A 20,536-nucleotide genomic window follows, 5' to 3' on the forward strand; every position below is an offset into this window, starting at 1 on the left:
TAAGTGTACTTTTGTTTGTTGGTATTCATACTCCACTAAATCCATTTCCAATACAACAATAAACTAAAGTAATACAATCTAAAAGTCTATTTGATATTTGTGATTCAGTTTTCTGCTTTGGTGTAATGTTGTGGATTGTATCTATAGTTTGTTGACTTCTTGTATCAGTGAAAGTGCATCGATGTGGTTTCCCTTAGTATCGTGCGTCTGACGTCATCACGTAACGTCTTTTCCCGATTCTTCCACCTGCAGCTGATCCGCCATGTTTGCTTGTTCAGGTGATTTTCACAACAGGTAAATGAAATGAATACAGGTTATATTTGGTATATACAGAATAATGAACAATGTCAGGGATGAAATGGTCCAGCTGGATTGTTTAAATGTTGCTGTGTAAGTCTTAAGCATTAAGTCATATTTTCATGATGTTTGATTGATATCAGGAATACTGTTTTGGCTTTATATTTAAACCACTGGTGTTTAATTGCCCTGTGATAATGTAGCTGTTAGCATTGCTATAGTGCCCTGCTGCTCTTCCAGTTAGCATTTTGCTATCAAGTCTACTTTGTTTTATTATGAATTAAGTATTAAAATAAGCTCCACGTGGAATACCCATTTCCGCCACAAGAGGGGGCACAGTGCAAGGGGAAATGCCATGGGGTGAGATTCAAGGTTCAAGGCTTTTATTGTCATTTGAACATAGCTACAGTTTAGAGATATCAATGAGAATCTGAGGTCTCAGGCTCCTCCATCAGAGCAACACAATAACACAGATACAATAGTTAAAATAGTGCGAGGAGAGAGGGTCTGCAGAATCAGAACATCACCAAACCCATTGAATATATTTTATTTGTATTTCTTTAAAAAAAAAAATTAAAAAAGCTATACCTAAGAGGACAACATTATTATGAATAAACAATAAATAAAGTATTTTTTATGTGTAAAATTGGCACCAACATTGACTTTGATGCATTTTTTACATGTATTCTTCATAGTGTGTAATTCATCAATGATTAGCAAGAATACTTTGAGTTTTTGAGCATTTCTATTTTTTGTGAAAAACACCAAGAAACTCGAGTCTCAATCTGGTGGAAAACAGACAACAAATAGGAACATTTCCCTTCAGGCACGAAGGAGAATAGAGAATATAACTTCAAAGCAGGTTTGACTGGATCCAAAGTTCTGTTATATGGATATAGTGAGTCCTCAGCTCGCTCTACGCCAAAACCTGCATGGCATTGTTTAGGGAAAAGTCACTCATCACTCATTGGCTGCGCCGGATGCTGTCAGGCCTCCCATTGGACGAGATATCCTATATATTAACAGCTAGACAGCCTGTGTTTGAGACCCTATGGAGGCCCTTCATTGATCATGTGAAGGATCTGAATTGATCTGATGGTCAAGACGATGAATAGGTGCAGTTCCTGAGACGTTGTAACTGTGTATTTTCTTTCTATGCATAATGTTTCCATCTGATTGCCTCGTGTTACACGGATACAGACGGAGCAGAGAGTAAATCACTTTCCACCACTTCAGAAATCTCCTCTGCAGCCACTTAAATAACAGCTTCATGGCTTCAAAGGAGACATGCGTGATGACCCAAAGCCTCGTGGACTTTCCTTATCTTTCATTACCTCACAATGATGCTAATGGAAACACGTCAGAGCTCCATTCATATTTTTTGATTCAAAATACTTTGGGGACACTTCCTGTGTTTTATGTCCATTAAATTGAAAACAGTGAAACACAAACAAAAGTCAGACACACTGAACGTAAAAACCTCTCCTGAGATAAAGACAACACAAACAGCGTCATGCATTTATTTAAGAAACTGAGATTATTTCATCTCAATGTTTTGAGAAATCTGGGAAATAAATACTGTTTGTTTTTCTGAATGAACGGGAAACATGGGCCGGGCTGCACTAAACACCGCTGTAGTAATAATGCGTGATAAATACTTAAAGAAAGACTCTTATATATTTATAATCTGGGACTTTCAGAGTTGAAAAAGAGACTGTATTTATTGGTTTTAGGGTCAAATGTTCAATAAAACAAATAAAGCAGAATTGCAAAACTGATGGGGGATTATTGATCGCAAATCTTCTTATTTATAAATGAACGAAGGCACATATTTAGCCTCAGTTGAAGGGTACGTTTCATGCAAAGAAGCTTTACATTCAACCCCTTGTAGATATTGGGAGACACTTGAGTCTCAATCCAATACAGACATGCTCTGATCTGTGTGTGACCACTAAATCCTGATGATACAGAGACTTACAAAGATGCATCTGCAACGATCAGGGCTGAACACCTGGGAAATCAGGAAAAGCTTCTTTTGGGATTTTTCAGTAATTCAGAAAAACAGAGCAGAATTTATTTCCATTGAGATAAAAGATAAATCAGTTTAATCAGAAAAAACCCCACTTTTTATTTCCTCAAGTGTTTGCATTCTCTGGCCCGTACACGCTGCCATCACACAGTAAAACATTAGCTTTGACCTCCAAAAGAAAGCGCTCCTGATCACCGTTAATCAGATTCTCCCTAAAACAAAAAAGAGTTTGTTCACATCCTTTGAAGCTACCTCACTTCGTCTTTAGACCTCACCACTTCCTGTCATTTCTCTGGAGACCACGCTCCGTGTCCTCCTCTCTCTGGACGTTAGCTCGCGCAGAGCGGCTCTCCTCTCATCGTTTTTCCTGAAAGGCAATACTCAAATCGTCTCTTAATTCTCCACAAAGCGTCGTCTCACTCCGGTATCTTCAGAGGTTTCATGACATCGTCTTCCTCGTCGTCCGTGTCGAAGAACTCCTCCTCGAAGAAGGACCCTCCGAAGCCGTACTCCTGCGCGTGCACCGACACCTCGTTGGACACCAGGTGAGGACAGCCCTCCACGAAGTCTGCAAACCTGAGGAGGAAAAACACAACATCAGCAACGATGAGGCACAATATTATATTACATTCATATAAAGTTTGCAGCCCGAGCTAAGGCAAGGCACGTTTATTTATAGAGCCCCTTTCAACACAAGGCAATTCAAAGTGCTTTACAAACATGAGAGACATTAAAGGTCCCGTGTCATGGCCATTTCTACTGATCATAATTCCATTGTTGAGGTCTACTAGAATAGATTTACATTGTTCAATGTTCCAAACTCACATTGGTTTCTCATACAGCATCTCTGTATAGTATGTGTATTCACTCTCTGTCCTACACGGCTTGTTGGAGCTCCTGCCCCCCCCTCCCCTGTGAGCCCAGTGGCCGTCTGCGAGACATAGCGAAACCCAGCCCGAACACACACACACACACACACACACACACAAACTCCCAGCCTCGCCGCCTCGGAGGAGAAATCGGCGGAGCTGCAGCTGAGAAAAGATTGAGTGTGTGTGTGTGAGGAACGGCTCCGCGGACGTAACGTAACGGCTCCAGGGATTGGTCTATTTGGACCAATGGGTCCATTTGGGTATGGGCACGTCACTGTACCCAGGAAGAAAAAGATAAATGTCCAACGAGGCGTTCTGGGGCAGCATAGACAGGTCCTTTCTTTAGAGTTTTACTCCCTACAGGGTGTACTTTGAGGGTTTGTGACTCTGCAGACCGTTCACATGCAGAAGCTACAGAACACAAGGGGACGGGTAATAACCAGAAAAGCATGACATGGGACCTTTAAGAGCATTAAGAAACATATTATAAAATGGCATTTAAAAACACTCATTTAAAAGCAAAGATAATAAAACATGAACAACAAAGGAACATGAAGTCACAGCAGTGTGAGACACACACGTCTGAAAGGTTGAGCTCTGACTCTCAATCAGCGCTCACTTTTTAGCAGAGATACTTTTCTTTGACCTCCCTTTCTTTCTACTTTCCTTTTTAACTTGTCCTTTAGTTATTTCAAGTGTTTCACGCTAAACGAACCCCCCTTTGGAACGTGCTGTAATAACAAACCACGGAGATACAAACCACACATATAATAATATTACATTTAATTGTGATAGCGCTTTTCCTGGTGCTCAAAGACGCTTTACATCAAATCAGAAACAGTACAAAGAAATATAAACACTGATCTCTGCAACCAGTGTTACGGACGGATCAATATGAATATACCTCCAATCAAACTGTGCAGACGGCTTGAAAGCGATAGTTAATCAATTACCTTTAAAAACAAAAACAACCTTTTTATTAATCATGCAAGTCAGGTTAATCAATAAAGCATGCATGATTTAATTATCAAGCAATTTGTAAACAGTGCATCGTTTTCATTGACATATTAACCTTTAACCTTAATAATAATAATAATAATAATAATAAATAAATAAATAAAGTAATATTTTCACAAAACGTAAACTGCGACTACGTGAGAACCGTACTCGCTATCAAAAAATATCCAATCAGTCTAATAAAGTCCATCGTCTCGAGAACCGTTTAAACTTGTAATTTTTGTTCTACGTTAAAATATGCGGAATCTGTATGGGGTCAAAGCGGGGTGTTTTTGAGCTCTGTTCAAGTGGATTTCCCATTCATTCCTATCGGGCAAATGATCGCAGTTTTCTGCGATTTGATTGAAAACGACTAGCGAATCTCTAATAAAAGTCATAGCAACCCGATTCCGGTCACTCCGTACGTTTTGATGTGTTTTGTGTGTTTCGTGTCAACGCTGGTGGCCTGACAACATTTGTGGCGGAAGAAGGAAAATAAAATGAGATAAGTATGTTGAATACTAGACTGCGTGTGGCTCCGCCAGTCACACAGAATCAATAAAAGTATCACATCACCCCAGTAAAAACTGGATTATCACTTGTGGGTAAATAAAGTATATGGTTTTTCTTGTTTTCTTAATAAATACAAGAGGACCCGGGTTTTAGGCACGACGCTCTGTTGATTTAACAGGATTAGCAGAGGCGCTTTTAAATAATCTGCACTGAGTAACAGAGGGAGAGGACGGCACCTTTTGGGGGACTGCAGGCGGGCCACGGTCCTCCAGGATCTGAACTCGGGGCTGCTGCAGTTCTTCCTCAGATCCTCCAGAGCTTTACGAGTCTCTTCCTCCGCCTCCCGCTGGAACTCCTCCTCCGTCAGCAGGCGGCGAGGCTCCGTCTTCCAGCGAACTGCAGCTCTGAGCCGCCTGCAGGACAGAAATAAAATTGTATTTATATAACCCAATATCACAAATAACACTTGCTCAGGGGCTTCACAAAGCAGAACAACTCATCAAAATCCTTACCGTGGTGGAGAGGTTTGTGTGCCCTGATGAACCTGGGGGCTGTGTTGTCTGGAACCTTGTGTTCCTGGTAGGGTCTCCCATGGCAAATTGGTCTCAGGCAAGGGGCCAGACTAAGATTGGTTCAAAGACCTCATGAAAGAAGACAAGAAGTGAGGATACCCGGCCCGGAGGAAGCACGGGGTCCCCTTCTGGAGCCAGGCCCAGAAGGAGGACTCGTCAGCGAGCGTCTGGTGGCCGGGCTTGCCACGGAGCCCGAAAAGGCAACACGGGCAACACCTCCGCTTCTCCGTCCCGCGGGCCCACCACCTACGGGAAACAGCGATGGGGTCGGGTGCACTGTCAGAAGGGTGGCAGTGAAAGCAGAGGGTCTCGACGGACCAGACCCGGGCGACAGAAGCTGGCTTTGGGGACGTGGAACGTCACCTCTCTGGGGGGGAAGGAGCCGGAGCTTGTGCGGGAGGTGGAGCGTTACCAGTTGGATCTGGTTGGGCTCACCTCTACGCACAGCGTCGGCTCTGGAACCTTACTTCTGGATAGGGGTTGACTCTATTCTTCTCCGGAGTTGCCCAAGGTGTGAGGCCCCGGGCGGGTGTGGGGATACTCACAAGCCCCCGGTTGGGTGCTTCTTTGTTGGAGTTTACCCCAGTGGACAAGATGGTCGCCTCCCTACGCCTGCGGGTTATGGTTGGGAAAACTCTGACTGTTGTGTGTGCGCTTATGCACCAAACAGCAGTTCAGAGTGTTCGGCCTTCTTGGAGACCCTGGAAAGAGTCCTGTATGGGGCTCCTGAAGGGGACTCTTTAATCTTGCTGGGAGACTTCAACGCACATGTGGGCAATGATGGAGACACTTGGAGGGGCGTGATTGCGAGAAACGGCCCCCCTGATCTGAACCGGAGTGGTGGTTTGTTACTGGACTTCTGTGCTAGTCATGGATTGGCCATAACAAACACCATGTTCGAACATAAGGATGCTCATAAGTGTACCAGAGTGTACGTTATCGTATCATCTGACCTGAGGCCGTATGTTTTGGACACTCGGGTAAAGAGAGGGGCGGAGTTGTCAACTGATCACCATCTGGTGGTGAGTTGGGTCGAGTGGCGGGGTAATTCTCTGGACAGACCTGGTAAGCTCAAACGTGTAGTGCGGGTGAACTGGGAACGCCTGGAGGAGGCCCAAGTTCAGGAGGCCTTCAACTCACACCTCCGGCGGAGCTTGTCGGGCATCCCTGTGGAAGCTGGGGACATTGAACCAGAGTGGGCGTTGTTCAAAGCCTCTAGTGCCGAAGCCACGGCGGGGAGCTGTGGTCTCAAGGTCTTAGGTGCCTCAAGGGGCGGTAACCCTCGAAGCCGTCCGACTGAAGAAGGAGGCCTTCAGGGATATGTTATCCCGGGTGACTCCCGAGGCAGTTGCAAGATACCGACAGGCCCGAAGGGCAGCAGCCTCAGCCGTGACCGAGGCAAAGCAGCGGGTGTGGGAGAAGTTCGGAGAAGCCATGGAAAAGGACTTTCGGGCAGCACCAAAGTTGTTCTGAAAAACTGTCCAACACCTCAGGAGGGGGAAGCAGGGAACCATCCAAACTGTGTACAGTAAGGACGGGACGTTGTTGACCTCAACTGATGGAGTGTTAGGGCGTTGGAAGGAACACTTTGAGGAACTCCTGAACCCGACAACTCCGCCTTCTATGGTAGAGGCAGAGCTGGAGTATGACGGGGGATCAACACCAATCTCCCGGGGGGAGGTCACTGAGGTAGTCAAACAACTCCACAGTGGCAAAGCCCCGGGGGTGGACGAGATCCGCCCAGAAATGCTGAAAGCTCTGGGTGTTGAGGGACTGTCATGGTCGACACGTCTCATCAACGTTGCGTGGAAGTCGGAAACAGTACCGAAGGAGTGGCAGACCGGGGTGGTGGTTCCCCTTTTCAAAAAGGGGGATCAGAGGGTGTGTGCCAATTATAGAGGCATCACACTACTCAGCCTCCCCGGGAAAGTTTACTCTAAGGTACTCGAAAGGAGGGTCAGGCCGATTGTCGAACCTCAGATTGAGGAGGAACAATGCGGATTCCGTCCTGGTCGTGGAACGACGGATCAGCTTTTTACTCTCGCAAGGATCCTGGAGGGGGCCTGGGAGTACTCTTATCCGGTCTACATGTGTTTTGTAGATTTGGAGAAGGCGTATGACCGGGTTCCCAGGGAGTTACTGTGGGAGGTGCTGCAGGAGTATGGGTTGAGGGGGTCTCTACTCAGGGCCATCCAATCTCTGTACTCCCAAAGCGAGAGCTGTGTCCGGGTCCTCGGCAGTAAGTCGGACCCATTTCCGGTGAGGGTTGGCCTCCGCCAGGGCTGCGCTTTGTCACCAATCCTGTTTGTAATATTCATGGAAGGATTTTGAGGCGTAGTCGTGGGGGAGGGGGTCTGCAGTTCGGTGGGCTAAGGATTGCACCACTGCTTTTTGCAGATGATGTGGTTCCAATGGCTTCATCGGTCTGCGACCTTCAGCACTCACTGGATCGGTTCGCAACCGAGTGTGAAGCGGCTGGGATGAGGATCAGCACCTCCAAATCTGAGGCCATGGTTCTCAGCAGGAAACCGATGGACTGTCCACTCCAAGTAGGGAATGAGGCCTTACCCCAAGTGAAGGAGTTCAAGTATCTCGGGGTCTTGTTCTCGAGTGAGGGAACAATGGAGCGTGAGATGGGCCGGAGAGTCGGAGCAGCGGGAGCAGTACTGCAGTCGCTTTACCGTTGTGACGAAAAGAGAGCTGAGCCAGAAGGCAAAGCTCTCTGTCTACCGGGCCATCTCCGTTCCTACCCTCACCTCTGGTCATGAAGGATGGGTCATGACCGAAAGAACGAGATTGCAGATACAAGCGGCCGAGATGGGTTTTCTCCGCAGGGTGGCTGGCGTCTCCCTTAGGGATAAGGTGAGAAGTTCAGTCATCCGGGAGGGACTCGGAGTTGAACCGCTCCTCCTTCACGTAGAAAGGAGCCAGTTGAGGTGGTTCGGGCACCTAGTAAGGATGCCACCTGGGCGCCTCTCTAGGGAGGTGTTCCAGGCACGTCCAGCTGGGAGGAGACCGAGGGGTAGACCTAGGACCAGGTGGAGGGGTTATATCTCTTCGCTGGCCTGGGAGCACCTTGGGACCCCCCAGTCAGAGCTGGTTGATGAGGGGAGAGGAACGTTTGGGGCTCTCTGCTGGAACTGATACCTCCGGGACCCGACCACGGATAAGAGGGAGAAGATGGATGGAAATAAAAAATCCTCTGTATAATTGGATAAATGACATACCAACTTACAGCGAGAAGATATTCGAGTTAATAAGTGGAAGAAATGGATGATTTATGACGGAGGAAAAGTGATGTAAGATTTTATTTTTTATACTTGAATTAATATGTAAAATACTACTTGATGTACAAACTCAATAAATATTAGAGATTAGACCGTTTTATTAATACATTTTGCTCTGGGTAATAAAAACACATCACACAGCATGAGGACCACCATTGAAGCTCTTTCAGATTGAAATGCCCCCCCCCCCTGCTCAAAAGACTAAACTACTGTGAGGAAATGTTTAATCTATTTGGAGAATTGTAAGCTGTACTCTGCTCCGTTTGTGGATGAGCTTTTATTGTATTTTTGTTGAATTTGTTAATTTGCAAATGTAATTATATTCTTGGTCTGTACTTTAAACTGATTTCTAGTAACTGCACACTTTTTATTTTATTTATTTTTTAGCATTATTTTGTAATCTGCCATATATCTAATGTTGGGGAATGTTCGGTTGTTTTTGTGTAATGTGATAAATGTAAAAAATCTATAAATAAAAAGTCCCCCCCCCTCACCTGCAGGCGGTCACAGAGAGTCTGAGCGGGTGCTCCAGGTGTTTGGAGATCAGCGCGGCCACGATGACGGCGAAGGCCACCTGCTGGATCTGGATCCCCAGGTAGACCAGCAGCAGGCCGAACAGCTGCAGCGTCCACGACAGGATGTTCATGCTCTTCTCGTCCACCAGGGGGCCGTACCGGTAACACACGGCGAAGGTGACGAAGCCCACCACCGTCACGTAGCCTGAGGAAACACGGGAACATATATAGTTACTTACAGGGTTTTATTATTCTTTTTAATAACAACTTTAGGGCACACATGATCAGAAGCTTTTAAGTTTGAAGGACCTGTAGTAATAGAGCGGTGCAGTGACGAGCCCGAAAACCAGGAAGTGAGTTAGCATTTACCACTTCCGGTTCCCTTGTCTCAGAGGCAACGGGATTTCGGAAAATATCTGGAAATAAGGTCTGTGGTCGACACAAATTGAAGAGACGGATCACGTTTCAGGGCTCAACGCTAACTTTTAAAAGTGGTTGCCAGGCAACCAGGCATCAGCTTTTGGTTGCCAAAACTGAAAATACGGTTGCCATTTTTAGTCACCTTATATTTTAAATAATTAAGATACTATACAGTTATACATCAACTTAATAATGAACATGCGACACAAAAGAATGTTCAAATGCTTTACAATAAGTAATTAACACAATTATTTGAAACTAAAGTGGTAGTAAACGTGTCCACCCTCAATTGCTGGTATACTAAACACCAGCAGTGCAGCGGTTGTCATGTTCTTCACAGATCCCTCACAAATGAATTGAGCAAGTCACTAGTTTCTTGGTCATCTGTTGTCTCCCTTTCAAACGTGGGTTTTCTTGACCTCTGTGCTGACCCCCACCGCAGATCCACTGGCCCTTCAGCATCGAAGTCTTGGATTGGCCAGACTAATACATTTCTAATGTTAAATAAATGAAAACCATTCACAGTTAAGAATTAGATATTAATTATTAATGCTGTAAATTACCTTTAATATGTCTAACTATATTTAAAATGTGTTACCTTTTTATAGAAGTGATTATATTTGTATGCCAATATTTTCCTATGGTAAAGTTTCGTTTTGCACTTTTATTTTGATAGTATTAAAGGGCCCATGTCATGCTTTTCCGGTTATTACCCGTCCCCTTGTGTGTTATGAAGGTTTTTATGCATGTAAACGGTCTGCAGAGTCAAAACCCTCAAAGTACACCCTGTAGCGAGTAAAACTCTAACACAGAAAGGACCTCCCCAAAACGCCTCGTTGGAGATACGTCATTGTCCATTTGATTCTTCCATTTCGTTCCGGGTACGGCATGACGTCATGCCGTACCCGGAACGAAATGGACCAATCCGTGGAGCCGTTACGTTACGTCCGCGGAGCCGTTACGTTAAGCCCCCGCTGATTGGTCCAAATTGACCAATCCACGGACTTCCTCACACACACATCTGTGTGCAGGGAGCAGGCAGCTCTGCTGATTTCTCCTCCCTGGCTGCAGGCTGATAACAGACAGTTGGGATCGCGGCGAAATTCTCTCTGCAGACCCATTCTCTCTGCAGACCCATTCTCTCTGCAGACCCATTCTCTCTGCAGACCCATTCTCTCTGCAGACCCATTCTCTCTGCAGACCCATTCTCACAGCGTTTATCAACCTTTTTCTTACTCAATATCAAGACACACTTATTGTTTTTACTTCGGCTGTGACTTTGTGTGTGCTCAGGATGAATTTGGCTGTGTTTCGCTATGTATCCTAAACAAGGAAACAACACCTCCACGGAGCTCAGCGCCATTCACAACGTCCCGACCAATCACAGCACACTGTGCTCACAGGGAGGGTGGGGGCTGGAGCTATTGGAGCTACAACGAGCCGTTAAATGCAGAGAGTGAAATTCAGTGAATACAAGTAGTTTACAGAGATGCTGTTTGAGAAACCAATGTGAGTTTGGAGAGATGCTGTTTGAGAAACCAATGTGAGTTTGGAGAGATGCTGTATGAGAAACCAATGTGAGTTTGGAGAGATGCTGTATGAGAAACCAATGTGAGTTTGGAGAAATGCACAATATAAATCTATTCTAGTAGACCTCAACAATGGAATTATGATCAGTGGAAATGGCCATGACATGGGCCCTTTAAGATCGGAACTCTTATTTTGAAGGAACTTTTACTGGAAGTGAATGGATAACGGTGCAGAATGTTTCGCCTCCCAAGACTTTACCCATTTCCTCTTTGCTTTCCGTTCGGGTTCACCTTGCGCTTTATCAGTTGAATCATTTTGAACATTTGTTTGAGATGTTGGCCGAACTTTTTACCCCACAGTCAAACAACTTAATTTGCTTCGCCATCTTTTGTAAAACAAACACACGGCGCACCGCGCACGCGAGTAAACGTGCATCGCTTTCTGGCTCCGTAATCACACCAATGCACGTGCAACTTAAGTATCAGGTTCCGACTGGTCACAACAATAATTAACATGTATCTATGTTGGGGTGCACATTATGCTGTTTGCTGTCCTTATTTCTTTATGTTAACTGGTTGCCACTGATGGCAACCAAAGGCCAAGAAGTGGTTGACATTTTTTCTGAATGGTTGCCAATGGCAACCTGGCAACCATTACTGTCGAGCCCTGCGTTTTGTTCTCCAACATTAAATCCATCAGCAGTGACCCCACTGGTGATTTCTGAAGAGTTGACGTGTCTGAAAAACGATGGTTGTTACCAAGTGGCTGAATAGGACTACAGAAGTCGTGGAGGTCGTTGTACGTCATCACGCCGAACACGTAAACACTCCTCTAAGTTTGTTGGCCCTGTTCTGCTTGAAAGCAAGTACCTGCCTCCTGCAAACTGTTCAAACAAACGCTTAAACTCGTTCCATTTAGAATCTGTATGTTTGAATATGGATCTGAAGTTGGCGTGACGTTGAAGTCGTGCTGCTGGGCTCGGCTGTAGGTCCTTTATAGCATAACGTTAGCATTTTGCTTCTGGAGATTAGATTTATGATTAGAACATTATAAAAGTAGGGTAGACATGTGGAGATTATCCGGCTGAACAAAACATGCATTTATCAAACAGGTTAGTCTTATCTTATTTTGAGCTATTTTCCAAAATCCTATGGAGAGATCCCGTTGCTTTCTGTCGAGGGAACGAGCAGCTTCCTTCAGGGTAAATTCGCCACTCTATAAACTGACCACTAAATAACGTGGGATAATCTGGGACTATGAGTGAATGAGGCATATTCAAATAATCCTTTACTGCCATCTAGTGTCTGATAAAATAAAGTGTTGCAGCAGCATAAAACAAAACGAGGCATTGCACATAATAACTCATTAAAAGACTAGAAATAAACCATTCTAAAATATAAACATCTCAGAATAGAAATAGAAATAAACCAGCACTAGACAGTTCTAAGGAATATGTACAGATGACCGGGAAGATAAAATGTCTCACAAATAAAATAAACACTATTGAAGGGCCAAACACTATATAAGCAGGATATTATTTACATAAAGTGAGCAAGGAATGGAATATTCAATGAGATGTAAATATAAAAAGTACAGTGTGAATGTTATAAGTCCAGTTAACCAAGGAGAAGCTATGGAGAGGTGAGTTCTCTTCCAACATGGTGTTAGTAGTGAATACATGATGCCTGTAAACTTTGTGTTATCAAGTTCTTTAACCAATATGAATAAGATATTATAAATACATGATGACAGATAATAAAACCTGTTTTTGGTGAACATGATGTCACTAAATAGTTATGATGAGTCCCTGTATCTGCAGCCATTTGAGAAGAGATGAGTTTCTAGATAACTGGATCCATTCCCCAGCTGTGCTAACTCTGCCCTTTATTTACCAAATCCAATCTGTAAATGAATACGCTCTGATGAAGGCTGCGTGCCAACACACCTGAGCGTCTTTCTGTTGTGAGGCAAATAAACAAAAGGGTTTGATTATCTATCAAATGTGTGTGTTATGAAGGCTCTTCTTCACCTAACGCCACGTTCCAGTGTTCCCGCAGAATGGTCTGAAGGTTCCTTCCTACCAGCTGGATGGCGTACAGAGAGAACGACCAGCCGCCGACAATCAGGACATAAAACGGGCTTTTCTGCAGAGAAGAGAAGAAGAAAGCAGGTGTCAGGCAGAGGTTGCGATAGACTTTTTCGCTGCCCGTCATTTTTTTTTAACTGTTAGCGCAAAGTTAGGTTTGGAAACGGTATAATTTCCGAAACTTTGGCGCTGTTCCGAGTTTGTTCTAATCCGTCAAAGTGAAAGACTGCTTTCAGATTTTTCCGTAATTGTAAAAAATAAAATATTCGGTTAACGCGACCTCTGGTGTGAGGCCAGTGAAGTACAAATACTTCCTTACTGTACTTAAGTACATGTTTCTGGTATCTGTACTTTACTCCACTACTTATTTTTCTGACCACTTTTTACCTTTACATTTTCAGGCATTTTGCATTTCTCTCAGTAAAACGATCTTTCTGAGAGTCTGTCGGCTCGGACATAAACTCTGTAATAAATGTAGTCTACTTTTCATACGAGGTGTAAAACCTGTGAGCATTTCAAATCTCATATGAAGGAAATGCTTGTAGAATCTGTAGTTGTATTTGTATTGTTGATTTAATGTGTGAACGAGGCGATACAGAGAAGTGAAGCTGTCATCAGGCTGTAGTTTGTTATAAACTGTTGGAGTGGTGAGCAGGCCTTTTGGTTCTGGATGTCTGGGGAGTCAGGTGGTCTGTGAGTGTTTGCTTATCGGTTAAACGTGGCAGTAAAATGAGTCCTTACCTTCGGCAGGAAGCGAGCCAGAATGAAGAAGACGATGATGAGAGAGGCGATCATGCCGGTGCTCATGCCAGCAGAGTAGAAGAACACTTGACTCCTTTATTGAGGGGAGGAAGACGAGGGGTTCCATATGTTATTATCCTTTTTAATTTAAATGCATCTTAGTGTTGTTAACCTGTTAAGCACCAAGCCTGTTTTTCATGTTTCAGGCTCGAAAATGACATGCCCAAAACAAATGACTACAACTTAACTTCTAAAAGGGTTATATGAATAATTTCTTTTATCAAAGCAAGGTTACATCTGTGAGTTGGATGTAGAAGTGTCAGAATCAATATAGATGTTTTTTATTTTAAAGAAAATTCAGATTTTACATAGTAAAAAACTGTAAATTATAGTGTCCGTCCAAAAATTATTTTTTACAGATAGTGAAAACTACCCTTGGATGATGGGTTAGTAGACTAAAAGCTTTAGGAATCCAAAGTGCAACATATAATAAGTACCCTGTATCAAGATTGATGCAAAACAAGTGACATTTGACCTTTTTAGAGAGATTTAGCCAAAACCACCCCACCTCTGAGGTGATTTGGGTGAAAATGTTTTTTTTTCATATCTCTGGCCCCCCTTGGTCGATTTTGATGGTTGACACCTCTTTCTGACCGTTAGAGCCAATAGAATCGAAGGGGGAGGCCCCCACACACACAAGTTGTGAAGAGAAAAGGTGGGGGCTGCGCGCATTCTACATTCTAGCTCTGGCATTTGGAAACGAAAAAGCAGTTTTATTGCTTATGGATTATCAGAAATCATTTCAAAGAGGACACAGACACATTGGATGAACCTATGGATTAACTGCAGCATCGTTTTTTATCGTTTTAATGCCATTGAAGACCAGCTTTGACCAAGGTAAGCCATGTTAGCGTTTCTAGCTACCTAGCTCCACATGTTATGATGTACGCTTTCGTTTATAGCGTCGCAAATGTTTATCACTGAGTGTTGAGGAGGGCACCACTAGATTCAGTGTCTCCAGGACACCAAAAACGAGTGGTTGGCTGTGCATCTAGGATAAGTAATAAGGGAGTTATTGTGAGTTTAAGTGCCGTTTTAGGTTACATTTTTTCGCTTGTGGCTAATTCAGAGGCTGAGTGTTAGCATTGTGGGGTTTTTTTGGATTTTTTTTTTAAAAAGATCAGTTAGCTGAGTTTCTTCCCGTTACATGGATATAAAACATTCATAGTTTATTAAATATTAACATTCCTTAGACGTTGTTTCCTGCAAATGACGCGTTTATCCGCCCAGTACCGGGGGGGGCGGTGCGTAACAGGTTAAATAGTCTTCATAAAAAGTTACCTGCTGAGTGAGTCTGCAAAGACGAACAGCAACGCTCCGGAGAGAAAAACCAGAAACAGATAAATATCAAACTCTGCAATGAAAAGGAAAAAAAGGATTATTCAAAGTTTATTAACCTCTTGCTGTTCCAGAGATGTGAAAAAGGATCACTGTAATGAGTCCTTAACGAGCTGATCTCTAACGAGTGTCTATGTGTGTTTCCCACTCACTCCTGATAGCCTTGACGGTGAAGCTGGTCTTGTCGGCCGGGTCGATCTTGAAGCAGGTCTTCTTGCTGAACAGACCGATGTTGATGGTGGTCTCGTTTTGCCGCTCTCGTAACAGACCCTGCATCCAGGACCAGACGCTGAAGCGCTCGAGCTCCTGCAGCTCCTCCTCGCCCTCCGCCATCTGCACCTTGAACACGTTGGAGCTCCACACCTTCACCTGGAGGACACACGCAGGAGGTATTACGGACAGAGCTTCACTGGAAGGACTTTAGTCTGTGAGGTTAGGAAAGGCTGTGAAACACTGATGAGACAGATCCTAAAGAAGGTGTTATGGAGCTGATCATCATTTTAATTTCAATTCATGTGTTTCTAATATCCTGCGTTATATAATGTGTTACTGTAAATGTGTATTTCCACATGTCTATTTTCAACATTTATCTTCATAGTTCCATTGTTGAGGTCTACTAGAATAGATTTATATTGTTCAATTTTCCAAACTCACATTGGTTTCTCATACAGCATCTCTGTATAGTATGTGTATTCACTCTCTGTCCTACACGGCTCGTTGGAAAATAGAGGAGTTTTTGTTAATTTTACCCAAATCTATTATTATCTTTTTTCTCTCGTAATTATTATAATTGTTCTAAAGGGGACCTATCATGCAAAATGCACTTTTTTATGTCTTCTCTACATAACTATGTGTCCCCGGTGTGTCGGGGAACTCACGCAGCGTCAGAAAATAAACCCCTCTCTTTTCCTCCGTACCCAAATCTCTAAAAACGGGGAACAACGGAGCTGATCCAGATTTGCGTCCGATATGACGTAATATCTGAAATGTGGACCCACGGCCCAATCAGAAAGTTGCTATCAGAAACAATGCCCGACTGTTTTGGACGTAATATGGTCGGTGTTTACATTAGCATCGCTAACACTCAGAGCTAACCTGTACTGGAGAGCATGTGTGTGAAGAAGCAGGAAATAAAAAGGAACTCACCTTGTGGTATAACCGGCAAGAGAGAAAGCCTTTGAGCTCCATACTGTTTCAGAAATAATCCTTGATAATCCATGATATGGCGTTTCATCACGGCAGCATTTAGTTTAGACAGTAGCTGCCGGGTCCCGCATGAGCTCAGCCCCCTACTTTTTAAAGCTTTATACCCCAAATCAGCACTTTTGAAACAGGAAGTGAAATAGAGGGATATGAGGCATGGCTAGAATGGGTGATCTGTTTGGTATTTTGAGCAAAACACTTCGTAGATATGTTTTTTATATATTTGTATGTATCTGAGACCTATGCTATGGCCTAAAAATAGCATGATAGGTGACCTTTAAAATCTTTTTTGTTTGTCTATTTGTAAGGCATCATTTTTGGCAGGGGTGTGATTTTTTTTAGGAGGTGTAACATCAGCTTGGCATTAAGTTCAAATAAATAAATAAATACAATATTTGCATTTGTTTCACACGAACACCACGTTGTTTTATCAAACGGGTATTTCAAGGCATACAAATTATGAAAATAAATACATATTTGTTCATTTTGATCACGGACTCTGGTTGATAGAAATAAGTTTGAAATTGGGAAAATAATATAAATATATAATAGTCTGTCTTAGTAAAAAAAAACGTTTCTCAAAAAAAATGTTTTGTTTGTCAATTAATGAATTAGTGAATAATATGAATATATAATAGTCTGTCTTTGTAAAATAATCTCTATTTTTAAAAATATATATGTTGTGAATAATATGAATATATAATAGTCTGTCTTTGTAAAATAATCTCTCTTTTTAAAAATATATATATGTTGTGAATAATATGAATATATCATTTATGGTAGTTTTTCCAAGCCGACCCATCTGTCCGACTTCTTTCTACATGAGGGTTACATTTAAGAATAGATGTATCTTTATTGTCATCATACAAAGTACAACGAAATGTAATTTGGCAACTCTCACTGCAGCAAAAGATAGACACAAATACATAAATAAGAGTTAAAAATAGTTCTGGATTTGACGGAGCAGCGTTTATGAACCCTACCTGGATCCTGGTCCATGTTTGCCTCCAGCTCGGCACCACAGAGTTCTTGTAACAGAACCGGTTGGACCCGGACACGAGGAACTCTTCTCCGTCCTGGAGGTCCGTGACGGGAAGTCTGTGGTTCCCTGAGACTGACAAACACAGACATGCAGGTTAAACAAAAACTGCATCGCCCACTGCCTGTGTTTCAACATGCTGCTTTATTTGTTTGTATTTTATTGTTCTGTTTAATTAAGATTTCCAGTAATTGCATGTTTTTATTTACTTGTATAAAATGAAATGTGTCTTTAGGTTGACTTACAAAATCTGTGCAGGGACTACAGATCAGTTGCAATTTGGTGCTCATATATATATATATATATATATATATATACAATGTTTCACAGGAGTTATCCTCTTTTTTTTAAAGTTTCATTTCTGTTTGAAAATAAAATGCCCCAAACCCCTTAACACATACAGTATATATATTTATAGCTATTAACATATATCGCTGGGAATTCCGACTGAAAATCGTCCCATGACGAAGAAGGTGACTGAACCTCTAAACTATATATATATATATATATATATATATATATATATATATATATATATATATATATATATATATATATATATATATATATATATATATATATATATAGATAGAGCACCAAATTGCAACTGAAGTAATCTATCTACGGTCACTTTTCACATTGAACATGTGCTCTTTTATTAAATAAACTAAATGCCTATGTTATTTATCCAATGTATGTGCATGTTTCAGTGTCCACTGCTTCTCTCGAATTATTAATATTTTTGGACGCCCTCGGCTCGAGTTCAGGGCTTTAAAATATAGAGCGATATTTACATGAAATATAGATATACCAAAAGTAATTCTGTATTTGACAAATATTTTATCTGAAATGTTTTTTTTATTAACACCGCTTTAAATCAAACTAACATTAATTATCCTAACTGTTACCCTGTAAACAACTTTATAACTTCGGCTTAAACTTCATTAAAAAGTGGTTAAAAGCAGTTTTCAGAGGCACATCCGGGATGGAAACGTGTTTATTTAACACTAACTTAGTTATCACACTGTAATATATTAAATAAGTGGAGTTGGCTGTGGTTAATGGAGTGATTAGGCCGGGTCAAAGCCGTTATTGTGGGGAACTTCTTCGGTGATTAACGGTCCGAGAACAGTCCTCTCAACGGAGGGGAAGTGTTGTGGGGCGAAACGCGGTTACACCTGTCGGCCACCGTACTTATCAGACACTCATATTTACCATGATCAGAGGGGGAGAAGTACTCTGACCTAGTACTACAGTAAAAGTAGAAGTACTCAGATCTTGTACTTGAGTAAAAGTATAAAAGTAATTATGTATTGACGAATATTAAATCTGAAATATGATTTTGGTTTTATCAATTTATTTACTTTGGGTAATTTTGTATTACTTTATATGTCTACCCATGATGTGAGCTTTTATTAATACAAAATATATAATGTTCATATATGTTCTTGAATAAATAAAAGCCAAAAGGAAACCAAAAATCTAACAATAAATCATGTTAAAATGAAGAACGTCCCACAGCAGGTTGTGTAATTAGCATTAGCTCAGAGGGCGGGGCGCCGGCTGTTGGCAAACTTTACAGATTCCCTCTGAGCAAATCTACAACAGCTTAATCAATAAAGACTATAAACTAACTGAAATACCTCCCTTACATGGAGAAATACCCAGAAACCAGTCAGCAGTGAATCCCGCTTCAAGAGAAACTTCTGTAACTTTTATGTAACGGTTATTTAGTAGCCAACATGAGTTAGCATCACATCAGCACAGCTACTTTACTCTTTAAAACACGTTGTTATCAATATAATACCACAGTAAAACCTCTGTCAATAATGCCGAACACTGCTTCTTACCTGCCTCCCGTTGTCCTGAGGTTTTGGGTGAATAGATAAGCAGCAAACACATAGAAATCATGAATAAAGACGTGAAACCGTTTTTCATTTTCATGCATCCCGCCATGATGGAAGAACCATCTCATGTTCGGTCCCGCCTCTTCCGGCTCCGGTAGCTTCTTTGAGTTACAGGCCGTTCAGCCAATCACAAGCGATGTTACGTACTGCGCCGAGGCTTGTGGTTCGAGTAATACACACATAAATGCATACATAAATGTATGAATAAAAACATGAATAAATAAATACGGCAATAAATAACTAAATGAATAAATACATTAATACATTTATATTTATGTTGTCATACCTCCATACCTGTGTGTTGTGTGCATAAAGGTACAAATTCAATCCAAATCACAACAAGATCTATAGTTGGGTGATCATTATTTGTAATAAACACACTGGTATTCCATAGGTTTACTCATTGGTTCTTCATGCAGGTGCTCGAGATGCAGGTGCTTTAGGTTCAACACTCAGGGGCGGGACATCTTTTGTCTTCTGCTATGCTGATGTCAATACATATGGAGAAATTGTCCCCACCAGTGAATGTAACAAAGTGATGCCCATGGTAATGATAATGAAAACCTTCACAGATCAGTAGAAAGCATCGATTGATTAATAATGGGGATTTAATGCGTTGCTCAGAGGTTACAGTTACATGCAAAACCCCACAGTGCTGCGGTCATTTCATATACTTCAAGTGCTTTTATGAGTATCTTATTACTAATTTGAGTACTGCAAATACTAATTGGTTGTAAGAGGGAGAAAACCTAACAGTGTCATAAGTATAAAATAAATAAATGCATAAATACAGGAAAGAAAAACAGGAATAAATAGACACTAGAAAAAATAAATACACATATCTTTAATGTATTTCTACATTTATTTGTACTAATATTAATTTATTAATGTCTGTGCGTGTTTCACACAGCTCTGCTTGGTCGCCTTGTATTCTGTGGATACAACAACATTTATAACAAATTAACTTTCAATTGCTTTGATGCTACATGTCAAATATTCCGATCATTTACGCACTTGTAACATACTTTTACAAAAGAGATAACTGGTTATGTGTGGCCTCAGTCTGAAGCAGGGTTGTGGTCCTTTCTGTCTAATGCCTGGCTACCCGCACTGATTCCAATGAAGGAGCAT

The 20,536-nt window shown here is 42.0% G+C and overlaps 1 protein-coding gene across 1 annotated transcript; it reads right to left on the reverse strand.

Annotated features, from left to right (window-relative positions):
• Positions 1–1,664: 1,664 nt before the first annotated feature.
• Positions 1,665–19,494, reverse strand: nemp1 (nuclear envelope integral membrane protein 1). The gene is made up of 9 exons (XM_034136122.1): positions 19,349–19,494; positions 17,443–17,573; positions 15,409–15,625; positions 15,200–15,272; positions 13,859–13,952; positions 13,061–13,175; positions 9,061–9,286; positions 4,944–5,120; positions 1,665–2,902 (listed from the first exon to the last, which is right to left on the reverse strand). The coding sequence occupies exons 1-9, from the start codon at positions 19,452–19,454 to the stop codon at positions 2,743–2,745; spliced, it is 1,299 nt and encodes a 432-aa protein (XP_033992013.1). The 5' UTR covers positions 19,455–19,494; the 3' UTR covers positions 1,665–2,742.
• Between the last annotated feature and the right edge of the window lie 1,042 nt (positions 19,495–20,536).

Source organism: Trematomus bernacchii, unplaced genomic scaffold, assembly GCF_902827165.1.
Source record: "Trematomus bernacchii unplaced genomic scaffold, fTreBer1.1, whole genome shotgun sequence".
Taxonomy (NCBI): Eukaryota; Metazoa; Chordata; class Actinopteri; order Perciformes; family Nototheniidae; genus Trematomus; species Trematomus bernacchii.

What these genes read in the sequence shown, in the direction of transcription:
- nemp1 (XM_034136122.1), bottom strand. Translation starts at nt 19,454, where the DNA reads ATGGCGGGATGCATGAAAATGAAAAACGGTTTCACGTCTTTATTCATG. An exon ending in TGGCTCGCTTCCTGCCGAAG is followed by an intron (nt 13,176 to 13,858) that starts GTAAGGACTCAT and finishes TCTTCTCTGCAG; the next exon opens with AAAAGCCCGTTTTATGTCCT. An exon ending in ACACTGGAACGTGGCGTTAG is followed by an intron (nt 9,287 to 13,060) that starts GTGAAGAAGAGC and finishes GTGTTTCCTCAG; the next exon opens with GCTACGTGACGGTGGTGGGC.